This window comes from Polypterus senegalus, chromosome 17 (assembly GCF_016835505.1).
Source record: "Polypterus senegalus isolate Bchr_013 chromosome 17, ASM1683550v1, whole genome shotgun sequence".
Lineage (NCBI taxonomy): Eukaryota > Metazoa > Chordata > Cladistia > Polypteriformes > Polypteridae > Polypterus > Polypterus senegalus.
In genome coordinates this window covers 1,473,657-1,492,842 of record NC_053170.1, presented here as the reverse complement: position 1 = coordinate 1,492,842, position 19,186 = coordinate 1,473,657, and the positions used below count along the sequence as shown (strand labels likewise).

Sequence of the window (19,186 nt, the reverse complement as noted above, 5' to 3'; positions counted from 1 at the left end):
ATATATATGTAGATTTGTATATATATGTGTATATACAGTATATATGTAGATATGTATATGTTGTATATACAGTATGTATATATGTGTGTGTGTATATATACAGTATATATATATATTTATATGTATATATATGTTTATATATGTGTCTGTGTGTGTGTATATATATATATATTTATATATATATATATATATATGCCAGCAACCCTCATGACAATTACAAAACAATTACATTGTCAATCATGTTACGTTATTATTAAAATGTTTCCTTTTCTTTTTACTTCTCTGCCAATGCAGCTATTTTGCTATATTATATATATATATATATATATATATACTGTGTATATATATATATATATATAAATAGATAGATATGACAACAACACTCATATCAATGACAAAACAATTACATTAACAATCATCTTACGTTATTTTTAAAATGTTTGCTTTTCTTTTTCATAACTTCTTTAACACACTACTTCTCCGCTGCGAAGCGCGGGTATTCTGCTAGTATATAATACAGTCAATCATATCCTTTTGTTGATTCCTCATAGAATTCCAGCATGTTAGTAAAACGCTTCCCCTTCATTGGAATCCCTGCTGACAGTTCAGTAAAACTCCTTTACTTGCCCCGTGTTGCTCAATCTTTTTCCTTAATAAAAGGACAGGGAAGCCTGGACAGACAGAGCAGTGCGGTGTTCATAAGTCACACCCAGAGGTGGCCAGCAGTAACCTCAGACTTCTTGGGACTATTAGATGTTAAAAGCCAGATGAGGTAAAGAATTCCACGTTCATGTTCAACCACTGGCCGTTTTACCCAGAGATGTATAAAGTGCAGTTTTCAGAAGGATGAGGAGATTAAATGATAAATTAAAGAGACGCCAAGTCAGAACCAGAAACCAAAACGACTGAACCCAAATCACAGAACCCAAATCCAAGCCAGAGAGAGAGTGAAGGTTCGAGTCCTGCTCCAGAATTGAGGTTTAGTGTGGACATGGTGGACGTCTAGGCTGCTGTAGGCCTACTTGTAAACCATCACAGCATTTCCTGGAGAATACAGTTGTCATATTGTGAAGTTGCAGACTGGCTATATTAAGTTTTTTTAGCTTTGATCAAACCGTGATAAACTAGAAAACTAATTTACAAAGGCATTGACAGGACACTTACGTCCATTGAAAGCGTCCGCTCCAGCAGACTAATGATTCCTGACCCAATCCCTTCTGTAAGTGTGTTTTACTAGCAGTTCTTGACCCTTAAACTGCCACATGCTTAGGGGTTAATGCATCCCTGGACGCCAAATACTTTTTTGCTGCACTTTTTCAGTAAACGTCACAATTCACAAAGAAAATGTGAAATTTTAACAGAACACGTATTTTTTAATGCAAAGATCATCACAATCACTACAACGCTGATCATTTTACACACTGCCAACGAACTGTAGAAACTATTAAAAAACGACTGCAGCAATCTATTATTATATGTACAAGGTGATGAAATTCAGTAAATCACAGCGCCAACTGCTCTTGAACTGGCCGCACGCGAGCACACAGAGGCCGGCGCTGATGCCAGTGAGGCTGCAGGGGGCGCTAGTGGTCATGAGCTGGCTGCTCAATGAATTTACGGCACGGACTGATCAGAAGTGACTATAGCCAGTTGCGGCGTTCAAAGAATTTACGTCGCCGGTTGTACGTCGTTAAATATATTCCAAATTGCACGGGAGAAACAACTTTAGCCGGTTGCAGCATTCAATGAATGTACTTTGCAGGATATACTCGGCTCCGGCGTGCTGCCAAATTGCATTGGGAACCGACTATAGCCGGTTCTGGCGGCTTAAGGGTTAGCTTTAACGCGTCTGCTTTGTTATGTAAAGAATTGACGGCGATTTTAGTCTAAAATGGTCAGACAAGTTTTATAACTTAATGCTAAAAAGAACGGAGGGAGTCAGAGATTGTACAGATGGGTACAGGATCAACGCTTTTGGGCAGAGACATCTGTCACCAGGACAGCTGGCTAGTGTCACATGTCCTGGATCCATTAATGAGGGACCGCAAACAGTGACCCAGGAAGTGACATCAACGACTGAGACGTGTCAGAAAGAGAGACGGAGAGAGAGACCATTTTACGTTGATGACAGAGAACGCATCACGCCAACTGCTGATCACAAATCATGGGTAGTCTCCCCTCGACTTTCTCGTAGGCTCAGATAATGGGGATGGATGTTTGAGGAGTAAACCGCAAGACAAGGTTTATAATTTTATATTATGGACATTAAAGAGCCATCAGCAACAAATCAACTTAAGTTAATGATATATTGAACAATTATTATAAAAGTAAAGTTGAATAAATCGGACTCTGCTGCTGCCTGAATAAAAGGTAAAGTGCCACTTACGGTTAACGGACAAATCCCAAAAGTTGATCGAAATCTACGTTTTGTACCCAATACTTGTATGAAAAATTTGGTTGACCGAAGTGAAAGCGCACTCAGGTTATCGTGTTTACACACACAGGCCGACTAACACACAGACAGAATTCCAAAAATGGTCATTTCAGACTCAGGGAGGTCTAAAACATCGAGATTCATCAAAATCTCAAAATCGATTTTTTTTGGATGATTACAATACTTTCCCTATACTTCATACACGAGAAAGTCAAAAGACTCCCAGGACAACATTCCCCTTGGATACTGCTGATTTTTAGTAAGCTTTCTAAGATTCAGGGCTGTCTTAACGCACGGGCATGCTGGGCAGATGCCCAGGGGGCATAGGAGCCCACGTTTTTTCTGATGCCTGTGTATGTTTCTGTTTGCTATCAAAATGGGGGCCCCAGTGCTCTACTTGCTACACCTGTGAATGATGCTGTTAGGGCGGCCCTCCTAAGACTATATATATATATATTGTGACCACCAGGGGGCGCACAGCTCCCCAAACACCTGAGACAACAGAACAGAACAGACACTGGCACAAGTGTGGCACAAAACAAGAGGGAAATACTTCCAAATAGTCGTTTCCCACCTGCCCAGGTTCAGTCCCTTAGTAAAGCACATGGTACTCTCTCACTCTCTCTCTCACTCTCTCACTCTCTCTCATTCACTCTCTCTCACTCTCTCTCTCTCCACTTTCTCTCTCTCCTCTCTCACTCTCACTCTCTCTCTTTCTTCCACTTCCACTCCTCCCTCAAACGTCATCTGCTTCCTCTCGACCCCTGGCTCCTGGAGTAGTGGTAGCTGGCACCTTTTATTGGGCACCCAGAAGTGGTGTTCATCTTCCAGCAGCACTTCTGAGTGTGGCGGCAGCCCTGCTAAGGAGGTCTCAGCTGTTCCCATTGGCACCCTCTGGTGGTGGCCACGGGCCCTGGCAGTGTGGAGTTTCCATGCTCCAACTCCATGGCACCATAGCAAGCCAGGGGAGCCACCCATCACAATATTCATATTCAGACTTTGCTGTCTATTTTTACTTCCTGTTATGTCTTCTTCTGTTGGTATTATCATGCCATCACATTTTCTTACGCGCTTAATGCAGGCCAGTGTCACCTTTTTTGAGGGGGTGGGGGTGCTGGAGCCTATCCCAGCTAGCATAGGGCGCAGGGCAGGAACAAACCCCGGACACACTAAACACACACCAGGGCCAATTTAGCATCGCCAGTTCACTTAACCTGCAGGTCTTTGGACGGTGGGCTGGAACTGGAGCACCCAGAAGAGACCCCCACAGACACATACAAACTCCATGCAGGGAAGTCCTATGTCATGAAACCTCTTCTCCTTACCACCGTGCCACCCTGGTATTATACTTTAATAAATGCCACATTGCTTTTACGTGTGTGCTTCGGCTTTATATCTGGAGTGACTGAAGTAGTCAAGTAAATGTCAGGGCAGTTGATGCCAGGGGGAGATCACCAGGGACCTGCAGGGTCACCAAGGCTGAGAGGCTGCACTCCAGAATAACAGACAAGTGCGGTAGACGTAACACGTGTAGGTGGGTCTCGTTGTTAATGAGTCCCAGTGGGCATTACTGAGGAGTGGCGGGCATTGTAGGCGTCACTCGTGTGTGTGTGTGTTACAGTAATGTTAAAGAGCGAGAGTAGACCAGTCTGGGCGTGTCACTCAGCATACCATGTGACGTCAGGGACACGCCTCCTAGCAATGGCTGGGCACGTTGTAGCAGCAAAGCTACAGGATGGCGATGGCCACAAACAAAACAAAAAATGGCACCCTAGGTATTTTAAAAACATAACAGGAAGAAAAATGAATAACCTTTAACAAAAAACAGTGAGGGCGGCACGGTGGCGCAGTGGGTAGCGCTGCTGCCTGGCAGTTAGGAGACCCGTCAGGGTTCGCTTCCCGGGTCCTCCCAGTGTGGAGTTTGCATGTTCTCCCCGTGTCTGCATGGGTTTCCTCCCACAGTCCAAAGACATGCAAGTTTGGTGCACTGCCGATCCGAAATTGTCCTTGGTGTGTGTGTCCCGCGGTGGGCTGCCTGGGGTTTGTTCCTGCCTTGTGCCCTGTTTTGGTTGGGATTGGCTCCAGCAGACCCCCGTGACCCTGTGTTAGGATATGGCGGCTTGGATAATGGATGGATGGAAAATACAGTGATACCATAAGATTCCCAGAAATGAAAATGAGGGAGCGACTGATTGTGGATTCAGAAAGTCTCTGTGCGCACTTCACTGCGTTGTGGTCTTCATTTTAAAGGGGCTGACGGTTCAAAGCCCAGACACTTAAACCACATGGAGAGACCTGAAGATGGCATTTCTCATCCAGTCTAAGGCAGCTGGAGAGGACCCGCCAGGAGGAATGGCAGCAACTGCCCATGTGCCGCACTGCCAAGCTTGTAGAGACTTACCCAACAACAACTGAAGCTGAAATTGTTGCCAGTGGGCACTGAATGAAGGGTCTAAGTACTTCTAGATTTTTGATATTTTGCTACATTTGCAAACCTTTCTGAAAACACGTTTTCACTCTGTCATTATAGACAGATTGGTGGGCAAAAATTGGGTATAGTTTATTCATTTAAAATGAAATCGATAACACAGTGACGTGTGCAGCAAGTGAACGGGGTTTGCAGACTTTCTGAATCCACTGTAAAAGATTCGACTGGCATTCTGGTAACTAACTTGGGCTGACTTGAAATTCGATTCTCATCTTCTCGTTCCTTCCTCTATGGCGTAACACCATTCAAACTGTCAGCTTTGGGACATTCTTAACGTCTGATCTCATGTGACTGTCATAAACGGGACTTGAGGAAATGCAGCGCTCACCATGAAGTCGATGTTGCTGTCTTCGTTTTCAAAGTACTCCATGAGCTTCTCAAAGCGATTCTTCTCTCCACACACCTGCAATGAGAGACACGAGTGCGAGGTCATTAGAGGGGGGGGTAGAGGGGGGCATGTGCCCTCTGTCACCAGTCATTACTGGGACATCAGCTCAGTCCGTTTCATTTGTCACCCTGGTTTTTTCAGTGACCAAATACAGGGAACACTAGACGGGCGCAGAGGTGCCAACACTCCTACAGTGCCAGTCTGCACACCCAGAGTACCAGGAGATGAGTTCACACAGCCAGTGAGCTGGGCTGGGAGTTGTCAATCAGTGATCAATAGTTCAAACGTGAATACGTCTCAGATGAACCCACTGCGCTATGAGGTGGATGAGTGCTGGCATAAGTAAGTCAGTAATACAACCAAGAAGAAAAACAAATAAAACAATACATCATTAAATGTGTACATTAATAAGCGACAATAAACGACCCACACATCGACTAATTCACAGATATTTAAATGAATCTGTTACAGGCTGGTGGAGGTCAATGTAGCAGAAGGAGCGATGCCAGTCTCAGCCTGCAGGGCCCGCCAGTGTGTCACAGGTAAGTGAAAGATTTTTTATTTTCTTTTTTCCATAAATTACGAATGTAACGAGAAGTCAAGCAAAACGACCCCCTGTAAAGATTACATTACGCCAGCTTAGAGGCAAGAAGACCCCAAGTTGTCTCGAAAGCTGGCAGACTGTAATCTTTTCAGGGTGTCATTTTGCTTGATTTCTCATGACATCCGTAACGGCCCACCACGGGTCAGCCCCCCAGTACTACGTAAAGTATGAATAAATCTGCTGTCACTTGTAGAGATCAGGGGTGCAGCAGAGCCCACCTGAGTGGTCCACTGGGTGTGAAGTCCTCGTCACCCAAGCCCCTGCTCTTTTCTGTGTCCTTGTCATCGCTGCTGGCGTTATCCCTCTGACGTCTGCATGTTCTCCACGTGTGTGCGTGTGTGTGTTGATTGGCTAAATGGTGAGTGCCAGTATGGGTTTGGGTAAAGTGATGCCAAGTCCGGTGCCAGTTCCTGCCTTGCACCTGGGGCTACTGGGAAAGCGTTGATAGCTTCCATTTCTCTAACGCTGCATGTTGTCTCCATTCACTGTGTACGATAAGCAGAAGTGGGATATTAGGAAGGGCGCCGATGCTCTGAGATATTTGTAGTGACCTTCTGTTTGGCTACTGTGTTTGCTATGGACAGTCCACCACCCCAGTAACAGCTTGCCACTTGGATTTCGACCATCTTGGCCTCTCCACATTCCCCGTACGAGATTTGACGTCTCCCAGTCCAACTACCAGCTCACTGGGCTGCGCCCATTAGATCACTGAACCCAGCCGGACGCTCAACTTGGTGGTCAGGCGCATACAGACACTCTCTGTCCAGGTCATCGTCACACTGCGGCAAACCTCTCTGTCACTGAAACAGACTCCTGCTGTGTGGCACCCTGCAAAGCTGTGCATGTGTGGCACACCAGCTGGGAGCGCCCAACATCGGGACAGCCCGGCGTAGCTGAGTGACCACTGCCGTGTGTTGAAGTGGGCACGACTGTGTCTCGTTGGCGTGTTTAAACTCCCACAGGAACTTTCCTTCGTTATCCGCCGAGCCAGTCACACACGTCTGTCACCTGACCCCCAATGCCCTTCACCTTGTTATGCCCACAAATGGCTCCATGTGGCATATGCAGGCTGTGCCTGACTGGCGTGCATTTCTCAACACCCACGTGCCCCAGTTGTCATTTTGGGACTGGTCCCAATGCCACTCAGCTCTTAATGCCAGAGCTCTGAGGGTATCTGACAGGCCTCACCAAAGTAGACCATTGGATGACAGACAGCGGGTGAGTGAAATGGCCAGTCAAGCGCTGGGCACTGCCGTCCAGTCCAGAACACTTTGACGGAGACCTGTCAATGACTGACCTCTTTGAAGTTGTCGAACGCCGACAGGATGATGTCGTGTCCTCCGCGTACCAGGCACACCGCTGCCAAGAGCTCCAGCACCAGGGCTTTAGTCCTGCAGAGAAAAGGCAAAGTGAAGATGAAGGCGCCTGAGGCTGACCGCCTGTGCAGCTGGACACGGGCACTTTCTCTCACCTGGCATTTTTGTTGTTGAGGCTCAGCGCAATCTCATTCACGCAGCGAGGATGGGTCATCACCAGGGTGAAGCCAGACTGGGGAAAGAAGGACATTAGGAGCTTAGCTGAGCTGGTGAACACTTGTGGAGGCAGTGCCCTGGCACCCCTGCCGCTGGTGTACCTGGTAGTTCATGATTGCTCGCAGGCACATGATGCACACGTGGACGTCGTCCTTTTGGCTGACGATGCGGGAGTTTCGCAGTGCCCTTCTGCTGTGCAGGGTGTTGATCCTGCAGTGGACATCAGGGGGAGACAAACTTTGTTAAGGTGACTGAGCGGGCACCATGACTACACCTAACATACGCCCCTTACGCTTTATAGCCCCTGAGTATTCTGGGGGTCAGTGTCAACAACAAACATCCCACCCAGTCCAGTGGAGGAGCTGGAGCAATCAGGGCCCACACCCTCACCCCTAAGTGGCATGGCTTTGGGATGTTTTTGGACTGGTGCCCTGTCCTTGTGAACTGGATTTAAGTGGGTCTGCAAATGTTACATTGTGACTGACCCAGTGCCATGCTGTGACCACTGGGGCACATCCTATAACAGTCAGCCACACACAAACTGTGGGGGTCCTGCAATTTCAGCCACACTCTTTTTTTTCTGAACACGCTCTGTTTTCGTCTTGCAGTAAAAGCAAATTGGCAACCCCATGGCTGGTAACGCGTGCCCAGCTCGGTTCTTTGGTGTTACGCTTACCGTTGGTAAAGCACATCCCGGTGAAGCAGAAAAAAAGGAGAAATGAAAGTCACTGAAGGAACTTTAGTTTAACTGTAATACCACAAGCCAGAGATAGATGGCGTCACCGTACAGCTAAAGAGCCTGGCTTCAGTGCCACCACAGACCCACAGGTGACACCCTTGAGCCCAGTGTTTGGCCACATAACTGTAAAACCCATCAGGGTTACCCGATGTCTTCAGGTGGCATTTTCTGACTGGCAGTGCCACCCATCCAGAAGCTGCATGGCTTCAACAACGAGTCCACGTTACAGAGGGCACCTAGCAGACAGGCACATTGTGAAACTCCCCAACTCACCTGACTGTGAGCGACCGGGCAGATTTAGGTGTGCCATGGGTGGGCGAGTTGCTGGTGCTCTTGGCCAAGTCTTCCACAGATCTGTCCATTGACTTCCCTTTCTCTGTCATTGTCCCTCCATTGTCCATGTTCTCGATGTCATACCTGCACTCGTGAGCAAACACACAGAAATGAGACAGTGGGGCACCCGTGTGAATTCGCCACACCTCCATGGCTAGCGTCTGAGCCTGAGGTTCTGAGGAGTTCAGTCCGGTGCACACGGGGGGTACACCGGGTCAAGAGGAGCAAAACAGGAAAGGAACACAGGAACAAAAATGTGGACTACGGCAGCAATGGCGCCAATCATTGTGACAGAGCCAGGGGGCGCTAGTCCACATGTTAGTCATATGGGCCTCAGGAGAGCGGGTACAGCTGCAGAATGGCAGTGGGGAGTTGATCTCAATTTATATAAAATCCAACGTCTGTCTGTCTGTATGTCTGTCTGCTTTTCACGAGAGAACTACTTAACGGATTTAGATCGGGTTGCTTTCTAGAATTTTCTTGAACATTCCGGTTGATTCCGCCACTTCTCTCAAGCACTATAGTTCGGTTGTGGCACCGATTTATTCGTGCGAATCCGAGAGAGAGGCTGTGGGCGGGGCCACAGGAGTGGAGAGGCGGGGTCTCAAGAGGGGGGAGCCGGGCAGGGCCTTCCTCACTCATACGCCAGCCTCCAATTCGAGTCGCTCTACCTGTCGCCACGCCATGTGTTGGAGCGCACCTCGCCTCCACTTAGCTAGCCATACCTGTTTGTTCAGCAGACGTTATCATCTAGAGATTGTTAAAGAGTAACGAGTGACGTTTTTGAGAGAGAGTGAGAGATCAGAGCTACGTGTGTTTTAGAGGGCAGCTGCTGATTGCCAGAGATATGATGGCCACGCGGGGGACCCTCGCCCATCAGAGCTGAACACGATCACATACAGTGCCAACATCTGGCATCAGAACGTATCTACCTTCTGCTTGGCCAGAGATACCTTGCCAACTTTTTACATTCTTGGCAAAGAGATCACAGCGACATTCGCACCCCGATAGCAAAACCACAAATGTTGGATATCAAGAGGCCCTCGGATACAAAAGCTGTCAATAGAAGTTCTTCTCAATGCAAATGATTACATTTTTTGTTTTTAATTGATTTTTAAAGTTTGTCCTGTGTCACCACTACATGAGCGGAGCTGCGGGGGGGGCGACAGCTAGTAAAAAATAAATGATTAAATACAAGTCTCCCTGCCTACTGGAAGAAGCGGGGACCCTCGACAGTAAATGTGGACCCCTGCTAGTTACTGGGGTGGGCACACTTGAAAGCCACTTTCATTGAGGCCACTAGGAGAAGCTCTGGCAGGACAGTCCAGGCTGTCCAGGTCACAATCCGGAGCCTGGACGTGACCCCGAGATGGGCCTTAAAGTGACCTCGCCCTAGCCAGTGGCCAGATGGACGGTAAGAAAAGAGTGTGGGCAAACAGAGCAGCCGCTCCTCTACTTAGACTGGGCGCTGGGCCCAGACTCATTATTGGACTTGAGGTCCTAAAATACCGGAGACTTCAATGTAACGTAGAGAGGAGAGCTTCAGAGATTATTGTGCTGAGCTAGAAAGGCGGCTACGTGAGGGGCAGGTGTGGATCCTGTAACTGTTGTACCTGAGCTCATGTTCACCTTTAGCACCTGGCACACTGTGAGCTGCTGGGGCTCAAGTCTGTGTATTATTAATTACTAGAGCTACTGGAGGATGGCAGGAGACTCAGATAATAATAAACAGAAGCCCTCGTGTCTGCCAGATCAAGGGGTCCACTACATTACATCAGAGCCCCTGCTATAATATGGAGAGGACAGGTCTGTCTGGCACTTTAATAAACCCTGGGGCCGGTAGGAGACCTTTAGGAGGACAACCTTAGCCTCCACGTTCTCCTCGCTAACCCTTAGTGCCACCTGCCCAATGTCCGAGGCGCTTTGATGGTGCAGTTTGCCAATCATTCTGAACGTTCTGCATTTCTACAAGTTGATTGACGGCTGATGTTTTTACAGGGTCACTAGTTGGGGTGCAGACAGTTAACAATGAGTGGGGTGCACAGTCACATGAAGCCAACCAAAGTGGTCACCATGGCACTTGATGCCAAGTCAGTGTACACTGGTGATGCCCAAAGTGTGAGGCGTTACCCTGGCGTTTCTAATGGCTTACTTTTCACGCACATATAAGACACAGAGTCGGTATGCAATACATTTGTCCAGCAGAGGGCAGTGGAACCTGACCAGCCATTTAACTTCCTCTCCGCAGTCACATGTCAACTTGTCCCATCTTCAGTGTCCCTGACTTCTCGATTTGAACGCTGCATTGAGGTCAGTCAGTCCTGACCGGCCAGTGTCTGCAGTTTTGATTTGGACTGGTCAGCCATGCCAATCTGATTCATAGACTTCAATTATGACGTGTCAAAGTATAAAGCCTGTGATGTGAATGCCATGCTCAGGTTTGCACAGTGTGTGGCACCACAGCACCATGAACAGAGATGTTGAGGACTGGACTGTGGTCAGTCCCGGGTGTAATGATTCTGTGACATTCAGTGCCCCCTGGCGAATCCTCCGGTGTGAATCGTATTGGGGGGCTTTGAAGAGAATGGGGTGCCAGGCTTAACAAGATCATAACCTGAGTCAGCATACTGAATGTGATGACAGAGAGATGGGACGGGACCTTCTCATCATCATCACCACACTTGTAGTGCCTTATTAGTGCCAGCCTGTCTGTCACGTCTGCCTCCTCTCATACCCTGATCCCCAGCTGCCCACCATGCATCTCCCAGTCGTAAAGTTGTCCACTTCTGAACTGTGAACAGCAGTCTCAATCATCAGGTGGGCAGTGTGGTCAAGCGCCAAAGGCTGCCCGCTGTGCGACCCTGAGCGAGTCACCTGACCTGCCTGTCCTCCTGCTGTTTCACTGTAATTTGGCGCCACAATACGTGAGCACAAAGTAAAATTAAACTCGTTTGTTCATCAGACCTGAGAGTCGAGCAAAGAGCGACTTCATAAAGCGCACTGCCACCTTCAGGAACCTGTTGAGTCCTGCGTGAAAGGTCTGTAATTTGGCCCGATTATGAACTGATCTCGGCCACACTGCACGTTTGAGACAGCGAACGAGATACTCACGTCACAGCACACTGGGCGAAGGCCAGGTAGTCCACCAACACGTCCAGACCTTTGTTCTCCTTGTTGAGGAATTCTTGTGCCCACCTGAAAAGGGAAGACAGACTTCATAAGAACTCAGGTAAGGTGGCAGTGCCAGGGGTGCTAGAATCTGTGGCTAGTAGGCAGAGAGCCACGCCAGCACTGTTGAAGTGGTCACCGCCATGGCTGCTGGAAACCCCCCTTCGTATTGAGCAGCCAGTGAGTGGCAACTTGTGCCACCTGTGCCTGGTGGTGTTTTGCACATGTTGGCTGGTTAGAGACTGGCAAGCTGGTATGAGCTCAATGGCCTCTTCTCATCCACACTTTGTTTGTGTACTTATGATGTAGCACCGGCACCATCACAGAACCCTTTGGGGGGCAAACATCCATTTTCTTAGCGTGGCCCTTATATGGCTGGTCATTACGAGCCACCACTGGACAGGCTGCCAGTCCTCCGTAGGCCACATGCGTAACACACTAATTAACCTGGTGTGTGCGTGACTTTGAGATGGTGGGGGGCGATATGAGTACCCAGTGAGTACTCATGGGTAGTGACTTGACCCTAGGTGGCAACAGAACTGACCACCATGGAGCCACCATCTTTGGCAGCTAAACTTTATATTGCTCTTCTTTAGTAGTGGACATACGGATATAAAATAAGCATTGAACGCGTCAACGTATTCCTCAGTAAATTTATTACTAATGGGGCCATCGACGTGAAATTGACACCAGACGTTGGTAACAACCCAAGTAATCCACACTTACAAAGAAATCCAAACCAGTAAGTCCATCAATGACGTGATGTGTAATAAAGTGGAAGGACACGGGGGGTGAGAACTGAACACATGAAGAACAGGAGGTGCATGAAGGCCTGGAAAGCCAAGAAAGCAGCTGACGTCTGTCACTCCTGATAGCCCCCCTGTCAGTGCCAATGAATATCCACTGGTCATTACCAGGGTGTCACACAAGAAGCATCTCGTGATGGGTGAAAGTATAGAGCTCTCTCAAGACCTTCACGACCTTACCGATGGCGTTGGTGACAGACGTCCGTCTAAACTTCTGAATGTCCCAGTGAGCACCATTGGCGCCGTAATCCACAAGTGGAAAGAACATCATAAAGCGGCCACCACTAGGCACTCAGAGTCAAAAGAAGAATCGGAAGAGCCAAGGACCACCAGCCGTTTAGCAGGTCCAGTAAGCGATGCACTCCACCGCCATGGCCTCACCACTGCTGAAGAACAAGCATGTCAAAGGTCGTTGAAAGTGCGCTGCACAACATTTGGACAAGAAAATGAAATAACTGGGAGAGTAGAGTCGGGTCAGAGGAGAGCAACGTGGAACTCTTTGGATGTCATTGGAGGAGAAATGGGTCTGCACATCATCAGCCCAGAAACACCACACCAACAGTGAAGTTTGGAGGTGAGAACATCACGGTGTGGGGCTGGCAGACTTCATATAACTGAAGGAAGGATGAATGGAGAAATGGAGCGGGACATTCTTGAGAAGAATCTGCTGCCTTCTACCAGGATTCTGGATATTTCAGTAAAGCACAAGGACCTCAAACACACAGCCAAGGAAACCCTCAGTTGGTGTCAGAGAATAAAGAAAACGAAGAAGCTGCTGGAAGGGCCCAGTCAGTCACCTGAACTGAAGATCTATGGAGAGAACTGAAGATCAGAGTTCAGAGAAGAGACCCCCGTGGACCCTTTGAGATCTGAAGACAGTTTGGGCCCAAATCCGACCTGAGCAATGCATGCGACTCATTTCTCCATCCAGGAGGCGTCTTGAAGCCGTCATCACCCACAAAGGCTTTTCTACTACGTATTAGATGTTTATTCTTATTCCCCGTGTCATTCCACTTTATTACACATCACGTCATTTATGGACTTTTTGGTTTGGATTTCTTTGTATGTGTGGATTTCTTGGGTTGTTACCGACGTGTGCCGTCAGTTTCTTGACAATGGCCCCGTTAACAATACATTTACTGAGAACATCATGTACTACATTGTTTGTAGCGCCTTTTATTGTATTAGTCTTTACGCTCAATCACAGCTGCTTGCTTAGGGGGTCAACTACTGAGTGTGAATGAGACAAGGTGAAATTATAGTGGGCACCACGGGTCACGTTTGTGTATTTCTGTGCAGTACTTGAGCAGCGAGCACAAAACAGTTTGTGTGGTCCGTTAAGGGGGGCTCATTTATACCAACATGAGAACAGTCACTGGTGGCCACTGGGACGTGTGTGAGGACAGGAGGTGCGGAGACTGAGCATCCTGCCCCAGAATCATCCGTCCCACTGCTGCCTCAGCACGTGACACTCAAGTGCCTGGACGCGGGCCCACCACTAAAGACTGGATAAGATGATGATCGGTTCTTAAATGACTCGGGTATGAGGGGCTTCAGGTCGTTTGGCCATGAAGGCAGCCCAGTGGTGCAGCGCGCAGTGCTACTGCTTCCCACTGACATGCAGTTTAGGTTAATTGGTGTGTGGTGTGGTGTGGTGAGTGGCCCCTATGATGGACTCACACCATGTCCAGGGCTGATTCCTGCCTTGTGCCAGTGCTGCCAGTATGGGCATGAGATTCCCACAGCCCTGAATTGAATGTCATATTTTTAAAAACTCTGTGAGTTGTGAAATGTGCTGCATGATGGAATATGGGGCACTTGGGGGCCACGTTTCTGATCATACTGGCATCATCTAGAGATTAAAAGGGGGCTAATAGGGTGGGTGACCCTGAGGTGAAGTGTGTAAATAAACTGCTCAAAAAAATGAAAGGAACACTCAGACAACACATGAGATCTCCTGCTGGCACCTCTACTGCTATGGACTGACATGGCGATGTGTGAGGAACAGAAGGATGGCAGCACATCACCTGATGGAACTGAAATGATCAACCGACAGAGGGAGGGCTGACTTCAAAGGCATCCCAAAAATCGAAGGGAAAAAATGATGTGGCAGGCAGGCGAGTCCATTTGGCCAAAACTCCAAATTGTCCTCAGTAGTTTGTATGCCAATGTCCTAATGAGATGACTGATGGTGTTCTGGGGGATCTCTTCCCAGATCTGGACCAGGGCATCACTGAGCTCCTGGACAGGCGTTGGATGGACCCAAACATAATGTTCCACCCTGAGGTGTCAGGCGAGTGAGCGTGGTGGTGGGTAGTCAATGGTATCAAGTCCTTCACCCTCTTGCCACATGAGGCCGGGTAATGTCGTGCACCAGGAGGAACCAGCATAGGGTCTACCAGTGGCTCCAAGGAGTTAATCCTGATGCCTAATGGCAGTCCTGCGGTGCCCACCGTTGTCTCGCCTGTAGAGGTCTGTGTGTCCCTCCATGGATGTGCCTCCCCAGACTGACCATCACTGACCCCCATCAGACCGGTCATGCTGAACGATGTCACAGGCACCCCCATAATGTTCTCCACGGCTTCTCCAGACCCTTTCACATCTGTCACATGTGCTCAGGGTGAACCTGCTCTCATCTGTGAAAACTACAGGGCGCCAATGTTGGTACTCTATGGAAAATGCCAGTCGAGCTCCACGGTGCCCACTAGAGGACATCGGGCCCTCGGGCCCCCCTCATGAAGTCTGTTTCTGATTGTTTGAGATGTCAAAGACTTTCACACCATTGGCCTGCCTGCCTGCCTGCTGGAGGTCATTTTGTAGGCTCTGCCAGTGCTCATCCTGGTCCTCGTTGCCCAAAGGAGCAGATACCTGTGGGTCCTGCTGATGGGTTAAGGACCTTCTATGAGGGGCCCTGTCCAGCTCTCCTAGAGGAACTGCCTGCCTGTCTCCTGGAATCTCCTCCATGCCCTTGAGAGACACACAGCAAACCTTCTGGCAATGCCACGTGGTATTGATGGAGAAGTTGGACTACCTGTGCCAGCTCTGTAGGGTCCAGGTATCGCCCACCTCATGCTACCAGTAGTGACACTAACCGTAGACAAATTCAAAACGAGTGACAAAACAGATGAGGAGGGAAAAATGTCAGTGCCCTCCGCCACCTGTTAAAGCATTCATTCCTGTTTTGGGGGTCGTCTCTCTCAGTGTTGCCCCTCTAGTGCCCCAAAGCGGCTGAAACTGATGAACGAGCCCCTCTGCTACTTCACTGAGCAGGTCAACAGCCCCCAAGTGTCACTGACCTGATGCTGTACTCTCATTCACAAGGGTGTTCCTTTTATTTTTTTTTGAGCAGTGTGTATCTACATGGGTATGGAGCACCCATCTGATACCAGTCAGTGTGAAATATGGGTGACACGTTTAATTGAGGGCTTCACTTCACTTCACTTCTCTTTGCTTTTCGTTACTCTGCTTTGCTTCACTTCACTTTCAATTTGCACTTGTAGATGAGAGTTGCGATGCCAACCTGCTGAGCTGAGGAGACTTGACCACCCTCTCCTCAAGACTGTTTTCCTGGTCCTTTTTAGAACTCCAGACAATCCCAGGCCCATCAAAATACCATACAATGTGCCCAGCTTGTACCAAGTGTCCTTCAAATGGGCCACACCTGGCACCCACCCCATGGGCTGGACCTACCGGGTACCCAAACCCATTTAACTTGCTCAGTTAGGTTTAAATGGATTGACGCCCTGTCCAAGGATTGTTCCTGCCTTGTGCCCCATGCCTGCCGAGAGTGGCTCCAGCTTTCCCATGAGTCTGCTCAGGATAAGCTCATTTAGAAGATGGATGGATGGATTTTAATAAGTCCTGTATTAAAGACACAGTATAAAAACACAATCCTTCACCTGACTTTGCTGCAGGCGTGATGTGCGATGGCTGACCCTACGCTTTGGCCCCCAAAGGTCATGCGAAAAGACAGTTTCCCCTCAGGGATTAACAGGATGTCCGTCTCAGCCACGCCAGTACTCACCCGATGTGGTTTGTCCGAAGTGAGATTTCCAGCTCCCTGAGGACCTGTGTGGATTCCTGCACTCGTCTCTTAAACTGGAATACAGAGTGGGGGGGTTTGTCAGTTGAGATGGGCTGTGACAGTGGCAGGTGTGCCCCAGGTGCCCCGGCCTGGCGGTTTCTTAACTCACCTTGCGCCCCAGTCCTCCCTGGTCCAGGTAGCTTTTGAGTTTCGTGATGTAGGCTGAGGGTGGGTTCTTCACCTGGAATCGCTCCTGAAGAGTTCAACAAAGAAGGAAAGTTAAGTTGAGGGTTTGGCCCAAGGGATGCCACTGCCCACTGATCTCACAAAACCCCCAATGTCAGGCCTACAGGAATGCTGGTGCGGTGGGAACAAAGGGGCTTCAGCAGATTTGGGTGGATTAGCAGTGTGGCTCCCATAGAGGCTCTGCGGATCAATCTGAAGCAGATCGGTGCCTGGCATCATCATCATCATCATCATTGTTTGTAGGGAGAGACTCTATGGAGAACTCTTTTTGACATGCCAGGAGTGAAAGGTGTCATGAGCCAAGTAATAGATGGTGATGAACAGCAGGGGGCGATACTGGCAGAGTCTTGATGTACGTTTTACTGTATGCCCACTTGAGAAATGCGCACACGTCGAATTAAATCTGCTTGTGTGTGGTCAAAGCCTAGCGCCGCGGTCCTGTTGCCATTTTACTGTATGTTGCCAGGCCTTTAATGACCTCTTGGGCATGGCCATCAGCAGCGTGTCTGTCTGCAGAGAGAGTGTCGACCTCGTGAAGAGGTTTACTTACCTCTGCAGTGACATTCACGCCTCTGGTGACTCTTCCTATGAAGTCAGTAGACGGACTGGGAGAGCCTGGGGGGTCATGAGGTCGCTGGAAAGGGGTGTGTGGCGCCCCCAATATCTCAGGTCCAAGTCTTTAGAGTCCTGGGGCGTCCTGTCTTGCTATATGGTTGTGAGACATGGACGCTGTCCAGTGACCCGAGATGAACACTGGACTCCTTCACGTGTGTCTCTCCGGAAAATCCTGGGGTCCTGCTGGTTTGACTTTGTGTTGCTCATGGAGTCCCAAATGAGGCGCGTTACCTGCATTGTGAGGGAACGTCAGTTATGGCACTACGACCATGTGGCGCGTTACCCCCGAGGGTGATCCTGCTTTTAAGATCCTCATTGTTGGGGACCTGAGTGGCTGGACCAGGCCAAGGGGTCACCCACATAATACCTGGCCGCGGCAAATAGAGGGTCATTTCCGGAAGGTGGGTCTGGACCATGTGTCTGCCTGGGGGTTTGCCAACCAGGATCCCGAGCTGTTTCGACGTGTGGTGGGTGCGGCAACGCGCTGTACCAGTGCATGCTTGCCAACTTGACTTGACTTGAGGCCTTTAATGACGGCCATCAGCAGAGTGTCGACCGCGTCAAGAGGTTTACTTACCTCAGTAGTGACACTCATGTCTCTGGTGACCCTAACTGTGAAGTCAGCAGACAGATTGGGAGAGCATGGGGGTTGTGGCGCCCTCAATATCTCTACAAAAAGACGAAGGTCCAAGTCTTTGGAGTCCTGATGCTTCCTATTTGTGAGACATGGACACCATCCAGTGACCTGAGATGAGGACTGGACTCCTTCATGTGTGTCTCTTTGTGTTGCCAATGGAGTCCCAAATGAGGCACATGACCTGCAGGGTGAGGGAGCATCAGATACGGCACTACGGCCATGTGGCACCATTACCCGAGGGTGATCCTCATTGTCGAGGACCCGAGTGGCAGGACCAGGCCAAGGTGATGCCCAGCTAACAGATAGAGGGTGAGACTGGGCCGCATGTCTGCCTAGGGGGTTGCCAAGCAGGACCGCGAGCTGTTACATCGTGTGGTTGGTGGCGTAGCTCGAGTTGGTGCCCTCCAACATATGTGAATACGGTGATCCCCCGCCGATCTCGGTAATTACGTTCCAGACCCATCAGCGATAGGTGAAAATCGGCAATGTAGAAAGACCTTATAAATAAATAAACATTTTTTTTATAGTTTAAGCCTTAAAATGCCCCTCCCACACACTTTAAACACACGTAAACTTATTAAAACACACTTTGTAAACACTTGTGATATGTGGATGTCGGGCTAAGGATATGAGGAACATCTCATCCAGGGAGACGAGATGTGATCTTCTCGGAAGACAATCTGACGTCCCGTGAGAGACATTTCAACGTCCCGCGAGACAAGGCAGTGAGACGGAAGGGCAGCTGCTGCACTGGCTTTTAAATGCCAAGCAGAACACGCAGCTCGGCAGAAGCAGCACAAAGCCGGTAGCCGATCCGTCCGCTTCTCCTTACCGTGCGTTCAGCTGCCCCCCTTCACAACGCCAGTGGGGGAAACGCAAAGTGGCAGGAGCGTAGCGCACCTCCGTTTGAGCGAAGCGATGGAGACCTGATCATCTCGGAGAGACACTTTGACGACACGCCAGACTAGACATTACAACCTTAGGAAGCAAAACCCGAGAGACGGTGACTTTTGTGCGTCACGCCCAACTTACCAACAAGTTCACGGGCATCTCACCTCACAGTTGCTGGAATGCTTTTGGCAGACGCACTTCAGGTGCTCCCGGCTCTTAAAACAACGACAAGCAGGACACTGCAGCTGCGGCAAGCCAGCAGATGATCTGAGCGCATCTCC

At 49.2% G+C, this 19,186-nt stretch overlaps 1 protein-coding gene across 2 annotated transcripts in view; it reads right to left on the bottom strand.

Annotated features, from left to right (window-relative positions):
- The window catches only part of fmnl1a (formin-like 1a), a 77,687-nt gene that overhangs the window by 27,218 nt on the left and 31,283 nt on the right, over positions 1 to 19,186 (bottom strand). For both annotated transcript variants that reach the window (XM_039739446.1, XM_039739445.1), the window contains exons 3-10: positions 16,686 to 16,769; positions 16,517 to 16,590; positions 11,630 to 11,713; positions 8,459 to 8,602; positions 7,548 to 7,656; positions 7,386 to 7,462; positions 7,212 to 7,305; positions 5,251 to 5,325 (exon numbers count right to left, since the gene is read on the bottom strand). In XM_039739446.1, the coding sequence (XP_039595380.1) occupies positions 5,251 to 5,325; positions 7,212 to 7,305; positions 7,386 to 7,462; positions 7,548 to 7,656; positions 8,459 to 8,602; positions 11,630 to 11,713; positions 16,517 to 16,590; positions 16,686 to 16,769 (741 nt within the window). The remainder of the gene's footprint in view (positions 1 to 5,250; positions 5,326 to 7,211; positions 7,306 to 7,385; positions 7,463 to 7,547; positions 7,657 to 8,458; positions 8,603 to 11,629; positions 11,714 to 16,516; positions 16,591 to 16,685; positions 16,770 to 19,186) is intronic.